General features: G+C 35.1%; 4 protein-coding genes across 7 annotated transcripts; 2 read left to right on the plus strand and 2 right to left on the minus strand.

Annotated features, from left to right (window-relative positions):
- LOC123713355 lies at positions 1–3,301 on the plus strand (the record flags this gene model as incomplete). The annotated part of the gene is made up of 4 exons (XM_045666967.1): positions 1–682; positions 946–1,150; positions 1,327–1,483; positions 2,990–3,301. Coding segments are annotated over 4 exons (1,212 nt in total), but the record flags the coding sequence as incomplete, so codon positions are not given.
- A 600-nt stretch (positions 3,302–3,901) lies between these two features.
- LOC123713476 (myeloid leukemia factor) lies at positions 3,902–13,932 on the minus strand. 4 transcript variants are annotated; one of them, XM_045667156.1, is made up of 9 exons: positions 13,690–13,932; positions 12,686–12,852; positions 11,703–11,791; positions 10,903–11,005; positions 10,487–10,607; positions 6,974–7,087; positions 6,439–6,513; positions 6,025–6,054; positions 3,902–5,721 (listed from the first exon to the last, which is right to left on the minus strand). In XM_045667156.1, coding segments are annotated over exons 1-9 (753 nt in total). In that variant the 5' UTR covers positions 13,743–13,932; the 3' UTR covers positions 3,902–5,720. The 4 variants fall into 4 exon arrangements, with proteins under 4 accessions (XP_045523112.1, XP_045523111.1, XP_045523110.1 ...); XM_045667155.1 differs by lacking the exon at positions 6,025–6,054 and having other exon boundaries at positions 11,703–11,788; XM_045667154.1 differs by lacking the exon at positions 6,025–6,054.
- A 559-nt stretch (positions 13,933–14,491) lies between these two features.
- On the minus strand, positions 14,492–17,042 carry LOC123713473 (probable serine/threonine-protein kinase DDB_G0280133). Its single transcript, XM_045667152.1, has 3 exons — positions 16,865–17,042; positions 14,823–16,674; positions 14,492–14,743 (listed from the first exon to the last, which is right to left on the minus strand). The coding sequence occupies exons 1-3, from the start codon at positions 16,933–16,935 to the stop codon at positions 14,591–14,593; spliced, it is 2,076 nt and encodes a 691-aa protein (XP_045523108.1). The 5' UTR covers positions 16,936–17,042; the 3' UTR covers positions 14,492–14,590.
- Positions 17,043–17,411: 369 nt separating this feature from the next.
- Positions 17,412–20,332, plus strand: LOC123713474 (sterol carrier protein 2). Its single transcript, XM_045667153.1, has 2 exons — positions 17,412–18,800; positions 19,489–20,332. Exons 1-2 carry the CDS (start codon positions 17,694–17,696, stop codon positions 19,987–19,989), a joined length of 1,608 nt encoding a protein of 535 aa, XP_045523109.1. The 5' UTR covers positions 17,412–17,693; the 3' UTR covers positions 19,990–20,332.
- Positions 20,333–21,638: the final 1,306 nt, after the last annotated feature.

Consider the following 21,638-nt stretch of genomic DNA (forward strand, 5'->3'; position numbering starts at 1 on the left):
CTCGCTGTGGTTGCGGGAGGTTGCCAAACCCCCGACCGGCATTTGACCGCGTCGTTGCCGACCAACCGGCATGCGAACGCAACCCTACCGACTGATCGGCTTGTGACCCCACCGAATAAGGGGCCCACGGCAGTCGCCCCTGGCGATGTGACCAACCCGTTGCCGGTCTCTCGGTGGGCACAACCACGCAAACCACTCGTACTGACAGCAACAACTCACGAACAACTCGCGACGGAAGCGGAGACAATCCTTCGATACCTCCTGGTTACAGACAACTACGATTCCGTTAACAACTTCATCTCTCTCTATGACGAGTTTACCAAAACCCAAGAGGCCTTATTTGACCTATTCAAACGGTATGCTCCTCCAATCAGGAGTAAGAAGCATACGTGTGTGGGTTTGGGTATTGAGCTGATCCGAAGGTTGAGAGTTCTTGATAAGAAATTTCGAGGGTTCAATGCGGCGATGGGGCTTGTTTCCTGTGAGGAAGCAGTGGTGGACGTGCATGATTACGTGACCAGTGGGCCTGGGCCTGAGAGCGTGGCGATGGCGGAAAAGGAGCACGTAATGGTGGCCATTCAGGTGGTTGTTGACGGAAGATCTGGAGTCATGCTTGCGGATCCTGGGTACCATGTGCCGAGGATTGTCACTGTCATGGCTGACCGCGCTTATCCTCACACTGGTAAGTCATACGTAGAGCTAGTATATCTCTTTCGCATCTACCTTTTAGACTCTCTCTTTGATCGGCGGCTCATGTCTGAACGTCGTGGTCAACAATAAAGCGTGTGGAGCGGACTATCTGTTTCCACCGGTGTGGTTCCAGCGCCTTTCTTATGACGATGTACAGCATTAAGATCAGTTAGTTGATCGTCCTTGAACCAGATGGACCTTGAAAACATGACAATTAACATATATTTCATATTTGTAAAAATTCTCTTCCTCTAGGTTGGTTCTCACAATCTGATGAGCCACACTGCAGGAAGGAGTATGAATACAGTTTCAATCCCCAAAACAGTGCATACGTGGAATGGCATGAACGCGTGACCCGAGGGACCACTGTCAAGTATCAAACTTCTCTTGTATATGTGGGCAGACCATACCTCGATGGAGTCAATGTTACGGAGAGGAGAAATTTGGTGTATAACTTCAGGTAAGGAGATGAAAGCCCCTCAATGGAAGATTTAATCACTGAAATAATATCGTTAAAAAAAAGTTTCAAGAAGAAAATAATTTAACTGTATGTATGCTATGTAGAAAGTACTAACTACCGTACATTCACAAGAACTACTCTTTTATAGCACATTTAACAAAAATTATCTTCTCCAGGAGTCTACTGGCCCGGGACCAAAAAGGACACCTCATAGCTGGTCTCTACTTCCCCGTGGGAGGGAAAGGAAAAGATGCCATGTTCACTCTCTTCTTCGACAACGGAGAAAAGAGAAAGGCCAAATACAAGTTCAGCATTTTCTCTGATCCTGATAATGTAAGTATGTTATATAACAGTTTTTTTCTTTCCAACAAGTAAAAAGTTCGTCATCAATAAACAATAAAATTATTTTATCAAAATTGTGATAAAGTGTATTGATAATTTATAACAATTTTATATCGATACAAAAACATTTTGACATTTTGTGTATTGATAATTTTTAAGCTTTAATTACCTTCAGTTATCGGCTCGGACATTGAGTTCTTATCCAACGAATAATTATAGATAAGGCAAGCTATTTTTCAATTAACAAAATGTAAAATATTGTTAGTATATATAATTGTTGACACAAATGTTAGCAGGAGGGCAGGAGAAGTTAGACATACTAATAATATTAAAACTATTGCCCCAACTGACGTAATTTCTAGGAAGTATCCGTCCATTGTTAATTGTGCGCCTCGTGTAAAGTTGATAACGTCTTGCACGAACATGAAATGTTTACAACGTTAGAATGTGTATCTCAAAACACCCTGAAAAATATTTCGACTTATATAGATTATTAGTATTATAAACGTTAAGAATTTTATTGGTTTAGAACGAGCCTCTATATGTCGTGTTCATGTCGCAGCCAACTAGCTTTGGGTACTGGCAGTAAATGTTAAATTAGAAGCATTTAATATTTATTTCTTTATTGACGTTCAGTAGTTCTGTTACCTAAACGAAGATAATTTGATTATCCGTTCAATCAACAGCTTTTTACAAAACAGCGCCGTATAACTAGCCATCTAAGTGATATTCATTATTTGTTACATTTAACGAACTGGTTGGCTAATGCTTAAGCCATTCGTGACCATATCGTGAAAGAAAAAGTTGTGACATTGCTTTTCCTTGAAAATGTTGGTTCTAGGTTGTAGTAATTAAACTACTAGGCAAGTAATGAAACGTCATCGATCCAAGTTTTTTTCATATTTGCCTAGCGGTTGGATCAATTGTTGTTTACTTAAGCTAGTCTGTTGATTGAACGTCAAAAAAAAGCTAGTTGTTGACACATTCATATCAAATTTTTGCTCAACTTGAATCTAAGTGATTCCCGCTAAAAAGTTTCAAAATAGTCCGTTTTAGGATTTCTGCTATTGAAAGGAAAGATATAAGATGTAAAGTTATATCTGGCACTAATTTCAGTATAAATGATTAATGTTAATACTCCATTAACATGTAAATTACTAACATATGTACACTTGAACTTATTTGTATTTAATCTAGAAGCAATGTTTAAATTAATTGAACAGTATTAGGTAAAACGTAAACGTAATATTATGCACTCTAGATACGAAGGTTAAATGATTTTGCTGAATGTGAGATTCCTTCTATTTCCTGAGGAAACCGACTTGCCTTGGACACAAGGTCGACGCTCTGTGTCAGGCACAGAAGGCTGATACCTACTTACCTACTCAATGTACAAATTATCATGAAACAAATCTGAGGCCCAGACCTAAAAAGGATGTAGCGCCATTGATTTATTGTTATATCTCTTTTAAATTGTTAAAGCGTTATTTTTTACAGATACCAAAAACCATCTTGGAAGAAGTGGACCTCTGCAACAAACTGATGAATTACAAACCCGGTGAACTCCTGCGCATCATCTCAAAACTAGCTAAAGTCATATCAGACCAATCATTCATTGATCAACTCTTGGAGATCAATGAAGAAATTTGCCGCCTTTGTCTCTGACGACAGCAAAATGTCGGCGCTCGCAAAATGGCCGACACTAAATAATTTTTTGATTTTAGCATAATCACGTATTTTTCTCATTTTATTCGGTTTATGGGTTAATCCTAGACTAGTTTTCTTTATTTAAATATACTATCCGCAAGAGTTTTTCTTTTATTTCTTGGAAAATCTTATCTCTCACAAGTGTATAAAAACGTGATTATTTTTATAAATTATCTCGTAAGGACATCTATTATAAAACACTATCAGACTTATCAGTCAATGAATTATTACCACCTTCGTCAGGAACGAACCAAAGAAATCGTATAGCATGTTTTAAAATTAATATATCTAAGTCTCAATTCACTTTAGGAAAACTATTGTGACTTTGTCAAGTAACTTTAGAATAACTTCACGATAGTTTCAAGAGTTTAAACTGGAATAAAATTAAATCTATTGCCATAAAAAATTTTGACAAAGCAAATTCAACAAAAAAAATTGTATATTATTTGAACGATGCATGTCCGTGGTTCAGTATGTCGTTTTTGGCGAATACAGCTTCGGTTATTCGTGCAAAATTAATAAAAGGCCTAGGATAGACCACCAGAGTTGCTACTACTTAGCGTACGTTACAAATGAATGTTTGTAATAATGAAATGATTGAGAAACTTAATCGCAACTCCACTGAAAATATGAGTATTGCCATACGCAGACTAAAGCTTTGTCTTCTGTGGTTAAGGTTAAGGTACAAATAAAACACACACACAATGTTCACAAATTTATTTCTAATATGACAGGTATACACTAACACCAAATTACAGAAAAACCTATTTTCATCTGTCCAATCCTAGCTTTGCGACAGTCCGGAAAAATAACTTTAATGCCCGAATACCATTTAAATATAAGAGTGACTCAATAGACATATGTTATCATCAAAAGCTTTGCAAATCAAATAGGGATAATTTTTCTATTCGTTATAAATCTCCCTAAAAAATCTAACGATAAAGTATCGCGGCTTCTCTCTGTCAAATTATGTAACCGAAATAGTTGGACATTAGACAAAGTTCGTTTTCGCGCGCTCCAACGCCTTGTCATACGTCATGTAACGTCTGTCAAATCACAAACGCACGGCAGACAAAAGAACGTGTCATATGTCATTGTCATTTTACACACCCCTAGAACGGTGAACGTATATTACGTATTCGTTCAATGAATTCTTTACGAATTTCGATATTAAGGCCATAAATATTAAGTCACTCTTATATTTGTATTGGGCTTAAACAAAATAAGCGTCCAGCACCCGTTTTGTGCCGCGTATTATAAAAGCTAACACTACGCTAACCTATTTCTATGCTTACATTAACACGTGAACTGAATTACAATTTTGACACATGGCAACTTATCTTCCTTTCACAGACAATGCACGTCTCTATTATCTGTATGCAGAGTTGACAACCATTTGATTATTTTTTTAGAGATATTAATTGTTTAGTCCCGTAACCAATAGAGCATAGAGCAACACTTTGTTTTTTTTTTTATTTAAAGCAAGTAACAGGGAATCGAAGCCAGATTGTTAGATTGTATTTTTCAGTTCATTCATGTGACTCAATTCAACTACAAATTTATTTCCGCTTATTCGAACCTAGCATATCTATATTAAAACACAAGAAGGTACATTAAAACTTAAATTATCATAATTGTGTACTGAAGGAAACTAAAATACTTATGTCAATATTTTCTACTGGAAACTCGCGATTTTGTATGCTCACAAAGAAATAAATAAATATGTAATTTAAAATAATTTTACGTGTACGTTACTATGGTGCTATGGTGATACTTTTACTAAACAAAAACTCATCAAAATCAATTGAACGGTTTACATACGAGATACAACTCGTATTACAAATAGGTATTTTTAAATCTCAGTCGATTTGATGTATTTTGATTTTATAACTAAGAAATGTACAACAGAATCGTGAGTATTTTTTTTAAACACACAAAGTCGCGGGTAGCAGCTAGTTAACACTAGGCTCTTTGTAGTCAGACATTTTGTCAATTTTAGATTCATATCCTTATCAATGGCCTTGCACACTTACGTCATGTCGTCTATGAATAATTCTAAAAACTATTTTCCTAACATATTTTGTATGACCCAAGATATAACCATAAGTCGAATTTTTCTTTGAAACATGATACATGTCCACTGAAGACGTTCAGACATTGTTGTGAAATAATTGTCTTGGTCAAGATGCCTTAACATTAGTGTATGTAGAAAATCGCAAACTAAATTTGTATGAAAATTTATCGACACGACTTTCTGCATACTGTTAAGGAATCTTGACTAAGCCTCTTGCAGGGTGAGTATGGTAAAAGACGAAAAAGGTTAAAAATAAATGTCAAATTATGGTTTGCATAGTAATGACAACAGTACGGTGTTTTCGCTTGTCAATTGTCAAAGCGTTGAGTCAAGTGTCAAGGCCATTGTCGTTGTTTAATTGTCAGTTGTGTGTCTGTGTGAGTGGGTTTTGTGGTGTTTGTGTCTGTGTCTCTGCGGATGGGAGCCGCCGTACACCTCGCGGACAGATCTGAAAATATTTTCCATATATTCCAATTTTATATTTAAAAAAATATTGTTTACGAGGGTATGAAGATGGCAATATACAGATGATGACCATTAAAGGCCATAATAAAAGTGAATATTTATTTAAAATTTAAATGAATTATTAGTGTTCTTGGTAAAATATTTCTCGCTTGATAAAGTATTTTCTATATTTACATGAATAAAAATCGAACTAAAAAAATTCATCAAAAATATAAAAACGCTATAAATCTAAAACCATATCCATGCAAACACCTAAAGCGATAACAAGCAGTAAAATGAATATTACTAGGATAAGTAGGAACGCCTCCGCCAGTATCTGGAAACGACGCTATACTAAAAATTTGGAACTACCCTCATTAAATATCTATAATAACAACAAGGATTCTTAATTCGACTTTGAATTATTGTGATTAATTAATATTGATTCTGTATTGCTTAAATTACACAACGCAAGCCCTGTGCGAATTTGATATCTTTATTGGTTTAATAAAAAAAAAACTCAAACAAATCTTAGTTTTCAATATAAATAAATAATTAATACACAAATAAAATATATTTTAGGTGAGAGAAAAAAGTGGAGTGGTTTAAAACTGTCATTTTGATTAATTTTTATTTCGGTCTACCCTCACAAAAAAAATACAATAGTGGAAATTATTCAATTGTTATCACAAATAGTTATGCTTGTTAACGAACTATTTACCTTGAAGACAGAGTGAGTGGGCTGGCGGAAGTTCTGATTGGTCTTCTCGCTGTAGGACGGTGACGACGGGTCTCGCTGTAATATACTAGCTACTTAGCACTACTGCTACTGAGATGGGTAGAAAAACTACTATTTATGTGAAAAATAGGTTGAAAATTTTTGCTCACCACTTCAAATATAAGCGATAGTGAAAAATCAGGCAAAAGTTCTACTTTACCACAAAATATAAATATTCAAAAAAGTCTCTACAATAAATCGCTAAGGTTTGAGGCCAACGTTTCCCATTACATGCTTAAAGTTTACATAATATTAAATAATATATATTGTAAAAAATAACACATGCTGGTAACCATAATAAATGCATTTCATATGACACTAGGAAATCATACGGTCCCTGACCAAACGCGCATTATCATCATCTGACAGATGGCATTTGACAGTTGACACATGTCCACGTAGAAACGTAGAACCCGCGAAATAAACTATTAATCTAAAAACCGAGTGCAATAAGCGTATCTGAAGGCATAGTACTCACGCGGTGGGCGAGGCAGCAGGCGGCGCCGGCAAAGCCAGTCTTGGCTCGTGCCTTGGCGCGGGGGCAATCGCCGCGCGAGAGCGTGACATCATGCCAGCTCGCTCTTGGAACTCCCTGTCATGCAAAGTTATCGTTGAGCAGTGGCATAAACTGCTTTCTAGTTGATTTCAATGTCAAAAAGAAATTTTTAAAAAAAATCTTGAACATTTTACTTGGCAATCACAAGACAATATGACAAATACAAAATACATAAAGGTTTCTCTAAAGACAGCATATAATTAAACACAAAAACAAAATAACTTTATTCATACACTTGGTTATCTAAGTGCACGTATGAACGTCAAAAGAAAAAAATGGTAGATTCATTCTAATTTTACATGTTCGCAAAATCAAGGGCCTTATTATCTTTATATATATAATTCTCCTGTACGTGTGTATGTTACTGAACTCCTCTTAAACGGCTGGATCGATTTTAATGATTTTTTAGATGGATGGATGGTTTAGATTCACAAATAAGCCCGGCAGATGGAGCTGTAGTTTGTACTTTCATACTTTGTTTAATATCCTAATCGCTTAAATTATCATCCACTAGTTTCCATACAATTTTAAAGGTTTTTGTTATTTTTATATTTTGCATTCACTTCAATTACATATTAACCATTATTAACGAATCATCATCATCAACAATGGCTATACAGCACAGTGGGTCTTAACCTCCGCAAGTATATTGTGCCATCGCAATCTATTTCGTGATTTTGGCGTCCAATTTCGAACCCCTATTGTTTCGAGGTTGACAACTCCATCCCCCCAACACATCCTCGGTCTTTTCTTGCCACCAGGTTGTAAGTTCAGTAAAGACTGAAGGAAGGTTTTGTCATCCGACATTCGGGGCCCTTGTTGGGGCACTTGAGGATGTTGCATTTTATGAATTGGCCCATGTTGACCCTTGTTGAACCTTCCGCTCGAGAACAAGAAGAGCAATCTCGTCTATCTTGCTAAGGGTCCAGGTTTCAAAACCATAACTACAAACTGGTTGTTGCAGTTTTGTACAGAACAAACTTATTCTTTCTGAGAATTAGTTGGAAATATTTACTATCGTTTTGTATATAATCCTGTCAACCATTGCCTCAGCTGGAATTTTAATTTATAAATGTCACTCAGAATTGCATTTGTGAGTATTTGTAGCGCTAAACACTTGAGATATGTATATCAAGATATATATTAAGTGTAAACACCATGTACCGTCCCTCGATTTAACGACGAACTCCCTAAAGCGTAATATCAATAGGCTTTGGTTGGCTTCTTCCATACAATGATAGACTCTCAAAGCATTACACCCACTCGCAATAACGACAACAATTGAGTAACAAAGTACTTTAAAAGTTGCTATAATTAGTAAAAAACTGCGGAGCTTTGTACGATCTTTTGTCGCTTTATTATCCAAGCCCGCAATAAACTCGACTGTCGGCATGAATACGAATTCTCTAAGAAATTCGTTACTTTGTTTACAAATTGGTATTGCTTTCACGTGTAGACTATTGTTGACCATGTCTAATAAGTAGGAGTCAAGGACTATCTATACGTTTTTCTTCTCCCCATTTAACGAAAACTCTCTATAACGCCATATCTATCATATTGTTACGAGCTAGGGGATCGGATAGAAAATGCCGTAGATTTCTTCAAGGGTTTATTTCTTGAAAAATCAATGAGGAATTTATGGGCACAAAATTAATTGCAGAGATTCACTAATAACACACAAAAACACAGACACTAAATACTTCACTTATGCACACTTCACGCAGTACTTTATCACTTATATTCACTTTATTCGCACTTTATCGCTTCGGTGTTTCGCTCTTGTTATCGCATTCAAAACTAAGTCACTAGTCGCGTTTCGGCTCGCTTATATATCCCTGGGAATAATTCTAAACAATATTCGAGAACTTTCTAGGCGGGCTTGCTACTGAGTAGCGATTGCACAATTCTAGAACGTTCGCACTCTTTGTCTCTTTCGCACGTTGCTCCGTCCTTGTCGTACGGCGTTCTGGAGTGCTCGTCTAGTTTCGAGAAAGTTCTGATCTTCTCTCTTTCTCTCTCGTATCATTTCGTCCTTGTCTCACACCTAGAAAGTTCGGTCTAGAATATTCCTTCATCAAAGGGGTATAACTAGGCCTGAAAACGCCTGAAAACGGGTCTCCTGAAAACTGCACCACTCGACTACACATGTTCTGAAACCGACTGAAAAAAGGTTTCAGCTTCCTGAAAACTAGGGTAACATTATGAAAATTACAATTTTCTAATATGTGATTGACCCTCTCCTGAAACGGTCAGAAATCATATTACAGCCTGCTGAAAAGTTCACTAACTAGTGGAAAAATCTAGAAACATGCATTCGACCCGTCTTCGTAACAATATCTCTCTATAACGACAGACTCTTTAAGTTGTTTAATGTCCATTAAAGAGAACCTAATTCGTAGCAAATCATGTTTTCCTATTATACTAAAAATCAGGGAGACTCTGCTCTCTTGTAATCAAAAAGGATTGTCTATCATACTAGTTTGGATTCCTAGCCACTCAGGTATCCCAGGAAACGAGACTGCTAATTCATGTGCCAAAGCAGCTGTTGAGTCAGGTTCTCTAGATCATTTTAATAATTCAGCTCAGGATCTTTGTTCTCTTGCAAACATATATCTGGACAGAACGTGGATGACATTTTGGAATGACTCCAAATCGGTTAAGGGTAAGTTTTATGCTTCCATCCAAACAAACATACCAAGACAACCCTGGTTTTGTTATTATCGAAATGCAAATCGCTGGACATGCTTGCACCCCTGTTCATCTAGCCAAGCTCCGGATTAGGGATCACTCTATCTGTGAGTGTGGCTTGGATGAAGGCACTGCATCTCACATACTATTTAATTGTCCCAAACCACTTATCCTCTTTATGACATTCTTCCCCCTAAAGTCCCACGTCCTTTAAGTGTTAAATGTTTGTGTTTAGTCCATATTGTAGATTTTTATGTTAATATATAGAAAGAAATAGAATTAAAGTGTAATATATAAAAATTATTCATAAATAGTAAACAGTATTTAATAATGCTTATACTCATATTTGTGTTGTCTGTGCTGTCTCAAAACTAACAATGCAATTTCAACTATTTTTTTATGCATATTCAAAATTAGCTTAATTATTATTTTTAGCGATCAATCTCCTTCGTGTCTTCTCCATCTACACGACACTGGCGAAGTACCTTGTGCCCAGTTGGCATAAATAAAAGCCATAACAAGAGGAAAAAAAAAACCCCAACAGCCGTAGAGAAAGTTGTGTTATCTGTATTTATTTCCCCGGAGTTGGTATAGCTTAATCTTAGCTTGAATCCGGTTAAAAAATTGTTTTCTTTCAATCTGTAAAAGCTATGTTAACCAAAGACAATACTAAGAAGAGTCTTGTCAAAAAAATGATATCCCTAGGGAAGAAATATTAATCATTATTGATGTGTTGTGCTGTATTACCTGTCAAACTGTTCGGCTTCATCCTCCTCGAGATTAATGTACTCCTGCCTCTCTTCAGCATCCCCCGAGTAATAGTTCTGTTCCCTCTCGACCACGTGAGCTCTTTCTCCAATGTGGTGACCTAAAGATAAGTGTTTATGTTCAATCAGAACTAGCTGGCTTTGACGGATAGGAGAACATTTGGAAAACTTAATTATTCAGAGTAACTTATCCACAGTATAATGCTGAGCAGGGCCAGAAACCACAACACACACACATTACATACATAAAAAATAAATAAAAAATAAACACCATTTTTTATTACTATTATTATTTTATGTGTTTCGTTAGTACTTAATGTTATGTCTATGTCTAACTATCTAAATTAGTTCAGCAATAATTTAGCTTTGAACAGACAAACAAAATACATAACATACCAATTGACATCTTTTTGACACCAGTACGTGAGTCCTGAAGCGTTTTGCGCGTTTCCTTCACTCCATTTGGTCCAATCTTAGTGCTGCTAGATGAACTGTATACCTGTAAAATAATTTTTATACTTTTATACACCCTGTATTTAAATAAGCATAAACGATGGGTCACAGAGACTACTAATACAATACCGTTTTTTTTATTGGGAATGGAGGCAAACGAGCAGGAGGGTCTCTCAAAATAGAATGTAAATACGCTCATGGGCACCTGCAAGCCGGGGGATTGCGAGTGTTGCCGACCTTTCAGAAAGCGGTATGCTAAGTTATATCAATTCGGAAATACTGGCAACTGGTTCCACAGTGAGGTGATGCAGTAGAAAGTGCCTTAAAACTAAAAGCTACATTATAACTTGGTAGTTTAAACCGACTTCGGAGTTCCTCTGTCCAAACTGAATAATCTAGATATCAAATGATTAGGAAACCAAAAACCATCAATTACCAAACCTATTTCCCGAAAAAGTAATGATTTTCATATCCCATATATAATTTACGCACAACAGACCTATTGAGAGTCTAAGTGTGGAAACTGAGTCCACAAACCATAACCATACCATCCCATATATAAATGAATTCTGGTTTAAAACATTAAATTCCCTTGGTAACACATGACCAATCAAAAGAAACAAAAACTATTGTTATTCAACACTTGTGTGTTTTGGAGTGGATACTAAGTTATTAAAAGAATTTATTAAACAAAAATAGACTAAAATATGATGGCATTGTAACCAAAACACTATGTTTTTTACCTGTGGTTTACCATGAGGTCCACTTGACATGACCACAGTGCTGCTGCTAAATGAGCTGCTGGCTCCCATGGCGGCGTTTGTCAGATCTGCTGTAGTATACATTTCCTAATTACTACATGTAAGACTTACAGTGTTTGCCTACTTCTTACTTTGATTTGTTAAAAACATATTAGATTTTCTGTACACAAGCCTTACTTAGCGCTGAGTCTCAACTTTCAACTGTGAATTGAATCCTGCTGATTGAGGACAAATCTTTGTTTTTAATTTATTTTATTATTATTAATTACTTAACATGTCATGTTTAACATGGTGTAATGGTTGCAGCTTACAACCATTTTGTAAAACAAATCTTGACAATTAAAAGGAGTGGCACAGAGTTTATTACCAGTTCTTCTCATCCATTGTACGCCCTTGATTTCAGAACTAGCAGTAAATTAGAAGCATTTTATATACATTTCTGTTTTTGAAGTTCTTAAGTGTACATTGTGTTACTTATATGAATAAATGATTTTGAATTTTGAAAAATTAATAAAAACATTCAGATTTGAGTCTTGACTTAGCCTAGTGGCTGGAGCAAGCAATCAAGCCTCAACCCTGCGGAGGAGTGTTCAAGCCACAACTGTAAAGTATTGGCATTTTCTTTCTATGGGCTAATCATCTACTTGCCTATTGAGAACAAAAAGGATGCCACACCTAAAAGGCTATAGCTGTTTTCTTTTACATTCTAGAGTTAAAGCTATCAATATAAATTGTTGAGTTCAGTGTTATGCAACTGTGCTAGAGGTCATTAGTTTTAATTCTAACAGTGCATCATGAAAATCATTATATATTCTACTTTGCTATTTATGAATTAACTATTTATTTATTTCATTTATATTATTTGAAATCATTATAAAACATTTCATCAATTACTTAGTCAGTAAGGTAAATTAACAAAACAGAAATGTGTCCATCATCAACTACTTCTCCCCCATTCAATATACCTGAGAATAATCTGTTAAGTGAAGGCATTTGGGGCATAAAAGGCATAAGAGAGCTGCCATGTGGAGGTCCCATGATGGAGAGACGACTATCACCAAGCATGCCAAATGGATCCGAAAACATTGAGTTCATCATGTTATTCATTTGACGGATGTGCCGCATGTGAGATCTGTAATATGATTTTGAAATGACTATCTATTCAAACTGTTAAAATATATAACAGTAGAGGTATTCTTCATTTAATTAATTGGTATTTCAAGAGTTAAGGTAACTATATCATTTATTTATTGAGAAATTGTTTTCAATTAAATGTGAAATCAAGCCTTCTATAGTAAATTAATTTTAATATACAATGGGAGGAATTTTATCAACATATATAATTAAATGTCTGACTGAATTAATGACTGTCAAGTTCAGGAGTTGGTTATTAATATGATTTAGTTATAAGAGAAAGATCAAGTAAATTCAAAACTATCATTATAATCATTGCCCAGGTTTGATATCTACATACCAAATTTGATAACTTTAATCTTGGGCCTTGAATTACCTACTAATTAATAACACTATCAAAGAAATTGATAATAATTAAGATTATTTGTAATTATTTAGTCCTGGTGCCATTTACTGGTGTGAATAACATCAATTATTACAACATTTAATTAGTTTAAAAAGGTTAGTAGTAAAACTTGATAATTAGTAAAAATGTGACTTCATAGTGGTTGTAATATAATTTTATACAATATCATAATATCCCCACATGTACAGTACGAGCTCACAAATGAATGTAGTTATTAAAAATTAAATTTACATATAAATATCTGGTGAATTGCTTAACTATAGTGTTGCAATGAAAATTTTCCATTCCCGACTAATTATGGCCGTTCAGTGCAAAACAATTATATGCAGAAGGTCGGTTTTTATAGTAACAATTAATTTTACTTATTGTTGGCTTATAGAATCATCCAAAATACCGATCAATCTACTCAACAATATATTTCTTTCTTACCCAAAGAATGGATCGTCCTCCACGTCGGCCATCAAAGATCCGTAAAGAGACATTTTTACTTGATCAACTAAAACAAGTGTCGGAGAAAGAGTATAAGTCTTCGCTTTAGATTAGTGAATCTATCCTTTAGCAGAGTTTTAAATGTAAGAGCTTGTTTTAAAGATGTTACTCAAATGAAAAAATCGAAATCTCTAGCAAAAATATTAACGCGCTCGATGATCAATGACGGATTTGGATTGGACTTTTTTATATTGACAATTGACGATTGACCAATGACAATTTTTATATTAGCATCTTTATGCGGTCTAAGATTAGACCACAGAATCAGGCATAAATCACCGGTGTTAGGCATATATGATAGAAATTTCTATCTAATCTATTATTATAATATCAGTTTATAATTATTACTTATATTAAACTATTAGCATTTTATGTAGCTCCAGAAGAATTGATCTTTTATTTTTTAGATTTAATTTCCATTCTTAATTCCTCTCCCTTTGATAATTATATTTTTTTACCCGTTTCCCTGTTTTTACCCTGGGCCACAATGCACATCCCGTGTGGGCCCTTAAAAAAACTATTAGCATTTACTTTAATCAAGCACAATATTGTTGATTCATCTGACAATGTTATGATGCAATTGGCCAGCATATTATTTAGGTTATTCCTGGTTCTTACCTTATTTAAAAACCAGTCTCCCAATACCTTAACTGTAATCTTGTTTGTTGAAAATGTTAAATGGGAGAAAATAAAGAAAATATTATTGTTATAAATAATAAGTTATAAAAACTCAAACTCATAATGGCGTTTCAAAATATATTTCAACAGTACTAAACAAACTTACATAAACAACTTTAAATTAAACCACAAACTCTTGTTATAAAAATGATACAAACACAAGTTAATATCTATGGAAGCGGCGACCACGGTGGCTAGGATAATGTGCGTCAGTTTTGCCGTCGCCATGAAACGTCCAAGCTGCGGATGTTGGATAAGAAGTATAAACCATATCCTGTAAGCCATTTCTGCCCTTAAGATTATTTCCCGCAAAATCCTAAAAAATAAATATTAATATTATAATATTACTATAGTACATAAATATAATAATTAAAAGTAAAGTAAACAAAACATACCTTTTCTGGTTTTATTGGATTGGGTTTATTTTGTACGGGAACATCGCCGATGTGATCGTATCTCACGGGCTCAATATGATTTAACTGTCCACTAATAGCGGAGTCGCCGCCGACTCTTTCTACAGGAATTATATTGTGCATTCGTGTATCCTGCTTCATATTCAAATGCCTTTCAGAATGAGTAGGTGCATCTACAGGTGATTCCGTCACATTCTGTTTTGTGTAAGATTGTGAGCCCTTAAATTGTTTATATATCTGCTGAAGTTGACTTCTGCTTGGTGTTTTTTCAGTTGGTTTTTCACCCATAAGCGCAGTTTTGCTCACAGTAGGCTTAACTCTAGCATACTTGCTATTAACATTCATGGGTTGAGGGGATAAAGTTTGCGGTAAACTTGGCAATACAGGACGATACATATTTGCAGGTAACTTTTCCACGGGCTGCCCTAGTGTATTGAAATACGCAGGTTCATTGTTCTTCTTCACATTTAAATTGTGGTATATTTTTTGTTTTGTTGTGTCTACTGGAAATATTGGTTCTTTAATAATAGGTAGTACTACGCTTTGTTGATTATTTTGTGGTATTTGTGGTGGCATTATATTAGTCCTCATAGAGGGATCTTCTGGAATTGTTGATAGATTTTGACCAACAGTACTCAGATCAACCATTTCTTGAGCTTGCTGATGAGTTTTATATATATATTGTTGATTTTGTACTGGTGTATCACCTTGTTGCTGATTTGTGTCTGATTGATTGTTGTTTGAAATTGGTTTCTGAAGGTTCGTGGTCGGTGACGGGATCACGGCGTTTTGATGTGTGGGTATTATCTGACCTGTATTCTGAATTGTGTTTGGGTGAACTTCCGATGTAACAGATGGTTCTAGAATCTTTGAGATATTTTGGTTATTATTCATCATCTTCTGCATTGTATTCATGGCTACTTGTTGTTGGTTTGCTGGATTCATTTGAATAGCAATAGCCATAGGATCGAAACCTAGGTCACCGCCTAGACCTTGCATTACTCCTGGAAATATTTGATTAAATTTTGTCATGCCTTGTGTATGTTGCCCATACGACGGTTGATCCAAAGGTGTTTGTTTTATTGAATTAGAAGTATTCGCTGCATACATCTGCTGTGAATTTATATTATTCCTCAACTGATCTTTATGTTGAGCGTACCTGTTAGCATTAACGGGTGCTGTCAATGGAGTTACACCAACTATTCCGTGAGGAGACTGTGGAGCATCAATTATCATTGGCCCCGTCAGCCCTTTCTGAGGTTGCACTGGTTTATTTACTGATTCTCCATTAATCATATTTACAATTTGAGGTCCCATGCCCCCAAAATACTGATGGTTAGGCGTAATTGCGGAAGATGGAGTATTTGGGATCATTTGTGTATTTCCACCCATCGATTGCATTTGCGATGTGTGTGGATTAAAGGCATTCATGGTGTTACCATTAGTTTTATTCAGAGCTGGATCGTAACCATGTACAAGACCTTGTTGCATGATACCCATTTTGCTACCTAATTCATTGTTCATAATAGTGTTTGTAGGGCTAAGGGAATTAAGGTCATTATACACTTCTTTAACTATTGGTTGCATAAGATTATTGTTCAAATAGCTATACGTATCAGCATATAATTTAGGAGCGTTGCATTGTCCCATGCACGTATATGGACGTTGTGGTGCAGAATTCATTGAATAGGGCTCTCCACAATATGGGCTGTATTGATGACACCCATGACAAGGCGCGGCATGGCAACCACATCCATGACCACCCTGTTGAGGCAATGAATTATTCATGCTGTTCATTTGAGGCGTTGTCCCAAACAGTTTTCCCATACAACCACTGAAATCATGAAGGCTTTAAAGGTTTTATAGATAGTGAATAAATGCAAGTAAGCCTACTGATGTGACAAATGTTCATTTCAATTATTTTATTTCATTTTAATTTAATGCTAAACGCATGCTTAAAATCAAGTTTTAACCATCCTTTTATATAAAAAGAAATACTACAAATATCTACAATATTTAAATACCAATCTGCACTTTGCAACTGATTCACTACGCTGCCCAACTCGCTGAGTATTCTTTGTTTATTCAGAGTCATTGCAATTTTATCAAGAAAACTTTAAATTTTGTTACTACAATTTTGAATCTACTAAAATTTACTGGGTAGTGAAAATCACATAATATGCCAAATTTATCTTTTGTTTTTAAAAATGTTGTCTTTTGATATTATTTGTTCATTGTTTTATTTTACAACCAGTCATATTTCAAAAAAAAAAAAAGTTTGTATATTAAAACGAAAATTTTGTGCTATCCGCTAATTGATCAATATTGAAGTATATATTTAAAATAATACTAGTATTTGATTGTGAATGAGACGTAGTCTATATATATTATATGACTATGTCTAATTTATTATACAATTATTGAATTGCATTTATACTACTGGTAACTATTGTGATCCATGTCAATATTCTACCTTAACGGTTGACAATTATTCGCAATGACATATGACGTTAAATGTATGAAATTTGTACTTGTCAATAACAGCTAATCAAATTAATTAAATTAAATATTTTGCCATTTGCTCATTTTGAGATTGTTGCCGACCTGGTTCAAACGCATTCACGCGATATTGTATATTAAAATACTCATTTAGTATATTATTATCAGTAAAGTAGATAATACATATATTCTTTTACTCAGATTTATCAGTATAATATAATTTAAGTACATACTAAATTAGTGACTTGTGATACAACTATAAAGCAGTGTTTCTTGATTGTGTGCAACTTCGTAATTAGGCGGCGGTGTTCGCAGTTCATCGTTGAGTAATCGAGGTAATTATAAAATACCAAAATGGGTAAAAAAGTGTTCGTAGTTGGTGTCGGAATGACAAAATTTGTAAAACCTAGTGCGGATAAGGATTACCCAGATTTTGGTAAGGAGGCCGTAATTGACGCCTTGGCTGATGCTCGTATTAAATACGAGGATGTGCAGCAAGCAGTTTGCGGTTACGTTTTCGGAGATTCTACATGTGGCCAACGAGTTCTCTATCAAATTGGTATGACTGGTATTCCCATTTACAATGTGAATAATAACTGCTCCACTGGTTCTAATGCACTATTTCTAGCCAAGCAACTAATCGAAGGCGGCATTTCTGACATTGTATTGGCTGTAGGTTTTGAAAAAATGACACCTGGCGCCCTAAGCGGAGGTGTATACAATGATAGAACTAATCCAATCGATAGACACACCCTTAAAATGGCAGAAATCACAGATTTAACTGGAGCTCCTATCACTGCACAATACTTTGGAAATGCTGGCTTAGAACACATGAAGAAGTATGGCAGTACAGAAGTACATATAGCAAAAATTGCTGCTAAAAATCACCGCCATGGTGCCAAAAATCCTCGTGCTCAAGGAAACCGAGTTTACACTGTTGAAGAGGTTTTAAAATCAAGAAAGATTTATGGACCACTTACAAAACTAGCTTGTTGTCCAACCAGTGATGGTGCTGGAGCTGCAGTACTTATGTCAGAGGATGCAGTGATCCGGTATGGGTTACAAAGCAAAGCTGTTGAAATCATTGGCATGGAAATGGCCACTGATACTGAGGCTGTTTTTAAAGAAAACAGTTTAATGAAGGTAGCAGGAGCTGATATGACTGCACTAGCTGCAAAGCGTTTGTATTCTAAAACTGGAATTTCTCCAATGCAAGTAGATGTAGTTGAATTACATGATTGCTTTGCTACTAACGAGTTGATTACATATGAAGGGCTCCAGCTCTGTGGGGAAGGAGAGGCAGGCAAGTTTATTGATGCCGGAGATAATACTTATGGTGGACGTGTAGTTGTGAATCCAAGTGGAGGTTTGATAGCCAAGGGGCATCCTTTGGGTGCAACAGGACTTGCTCAATGTTCAGAATTAGTATGGCAACTGCGTGGAGAGGCTGGTGAGAGACAGGTTCGTTGTTAAATAGTTGATGGTTGACAGAACACTACATGTTACATGGTCACAGTTAAAGAGTGTATACCCCTATTGGGGGGCCCACAATTGTGCTGTTGCTTTGCTTGTAAAGCTTGATATTGAATGTTTGTTTTTATACACATAGATAAGGTGAAATTGGCAAAAAAAAGTCTGAATTATGTGATGTCTTATATTTGTAACAATATCTATGTTGTATATGTTTACCTAAAAAATACACAATATGTAGATAATGGGAATTCATCAGAAAATATACAAATGCTGCCAGAGTTGAATATTTACAAACTCTTAATATAAATATGTTATGTATTGTTTTACAAGATCATGTGCATTCGGACATTGCTCCTGTAACTGATTACATATAATTGATAACGCTGTTTTGCTGCGCTAATACTTAAATGTACTTTTTGTCCAGTTATTTATAAACGACAATTAAACTTTTAATGTCACAGATATGAAGGTAACAACTATTTCACTGTTCTGTTATCTATATTGAAACCATGCCTAAAATTACAATTTGATGATGACAAAGTAAAGTTTTTTTTTTAACATTTTTACGTCATTGAACTTATTCTGTGATTGGAAGTAAAAAATGTTTTGCTATAACAATTCTTAAAAAGATCCAAGATTAAAATGATTCCATATCTAAAAATTGTTTTTCCTACAGGTGCCACGAGCCCGTATCGCACTACAACACAATTTAGGTATCGGTGGAGCCGTTGTTCTCACGATGTATCGGAAGGGATTCCAAAATGCCGCACCCAACCAGGTTGCAGCTATCTGCGAGAACCCTGAGGAGTTCAAGGTATTCAAATACATGAAGATTCTCGAAGATGCAATGGCGAATGACGAGGACAAACTAATCGAAAAAGTCCGAGGTATCTATGGCTTCAAAGTTAAGGGTCCAGGAGGGGCAGAGGGCTACTGGGTGATCAACGCCAAGGAGGGCAAGGGAAAAGTGTCATACAATGGCAAGGACAAATGTGACGTCACATTCACGATCAACGACAACGACGTCGTCGACCTAATCTCTGGAAAACTGAATCCACAGAAGGCATTTTTCCAGGGCAAAATCAAGATCCAAGGCAACATGGGCCTCGCGATGAAATTGACAGATTTGCAACGCACTGCCGCGGGAAGAATTGACGCAATTCGCTCGAAGCTGTAAATTATCTTAAACCGGTTCCTACCGGTAATAACACAAAAATCTGGGTTACGGTTCGGGCACAAGGCATTTAATGTAAATAATTGTTATTACAATGCAATATTTATATAATCAAATGTATTGAATAATCATTCCATTTTTGTATAAAATGGATCTATGATACTATTGAGATGTTTTTAATTATTAAATTTTATATATTGAAACTTTATTTTATTTTGACATTGTGTTACTGTAGAATCGTTCGCGATGATGATGCAACATTTGAGGGCAAAGTTTAGACTTATACTTGAATAATGTACATGTTTAATAAATTACAATACAATAAATAAACCATAGTCGAATATGATAGAAACTAAATATTTTACCTCAATTACATTAGATGAACTAAGAACTACGATTAGCGTAGTAGTTGTTTAAAACATGATTCTCTGAATGTTTATTGTCTTTGTCAAGAGCCAAGAGGTCAAGCGTAAATTGAGGACGCTAGATAAAAGATACTATGTAATACATATACACATGAATGCAAATTCAAATCATTTATCCACGGAGATTGGCTGACAATAATGTAAACATATTGTTAATTTATCATACTTAATATCTTATTTAGTTTCACCAGCATTTCGAGTGAAAGTTATCGCCTTCTGATTAAGTCGGTTACTATAAAAGTTTGGAAAATTTCTTTGGATATAAATTATCTCATCAATTTATTATGAAAACTATATTAAAAAGATAAACACGGAACAGTAGTTCTAATACATCATGAGTTGCAGTTGCAGACATGTTCTGTGCATCATACGACTTCTTAGTTGTCTATTACATGTACCAAGGCGACCGATTATTCCTGTTTTAAAATGTTTAGCATAAATGTTGTGTCATGGGGAAGCTACAACTGGTAAATAATACCACCAACGAGGAAAAAAATAGGGAAGGAACGTATTGGCAAATACCTAATGCATAACAGCAAACAATTATTCACCATAGTACCTTAGTACAAAGATTATAAAAGGAAAACGTAGGTTGTAAACGATAATCTCAATAAAATTATTTTTCGCGGGAAATAGTAGTAATCTTTATGAATTATTTATCTCTTTCTTGATCTGTTATATAACTTCAAAAGCAAATTTAAACTCAAACTCATAATAACATTATGCATATAGGTAAATGGGTACACTTATGAACGTCAGGAAAGAAGTTGAATTAATTGTTAATTTACATTTACTACTTAATAATATTAAAATTCAAAATTTTAGGCAACACAATGTAACACTATTGAACGTCAGAATTACATATTAAATGCTTCTAATTTTACATTTACTACTAGTTCTCAAATCAAGGGCGTAGAACGGAAGAGAAGAACTGGCAATAAACTCTACGCCACTCTATTTTTTAGACAAGACGAGGATGGGTGGCCATAGATTGTTTTGACATTCATTTGAGACTTTAGAGAGAATACAATTTTGAGATTTACATCTTATACATAAAAATCTTTTGTCTCTATATAAGTCTGTTTAAACTATGATGAAGAGACCGATGACTTGTTTTATAACGATGCAATAAGTGATTTAAGTTTTATGTTTACGGGAAATTAATCCCTGTGATTGGGAGAAGGAAGATAGATACATAATATGCACTTTGACACTATGTGCCGTAAT

This window comes from Pieris brassicae, chromosome 8 (genome assembly GCF_905147105.1).
Source record: "Pieris brassicae chromosome 8, ilPieBrab1.1, whole genome shotgun sequence".
NCBI classification, from domain to species: Eukaryota; Metazoa; Arthropoda; class Insecta; order Lepidoptera; family Pieridae; genus Pieris; species Pieris brassicae.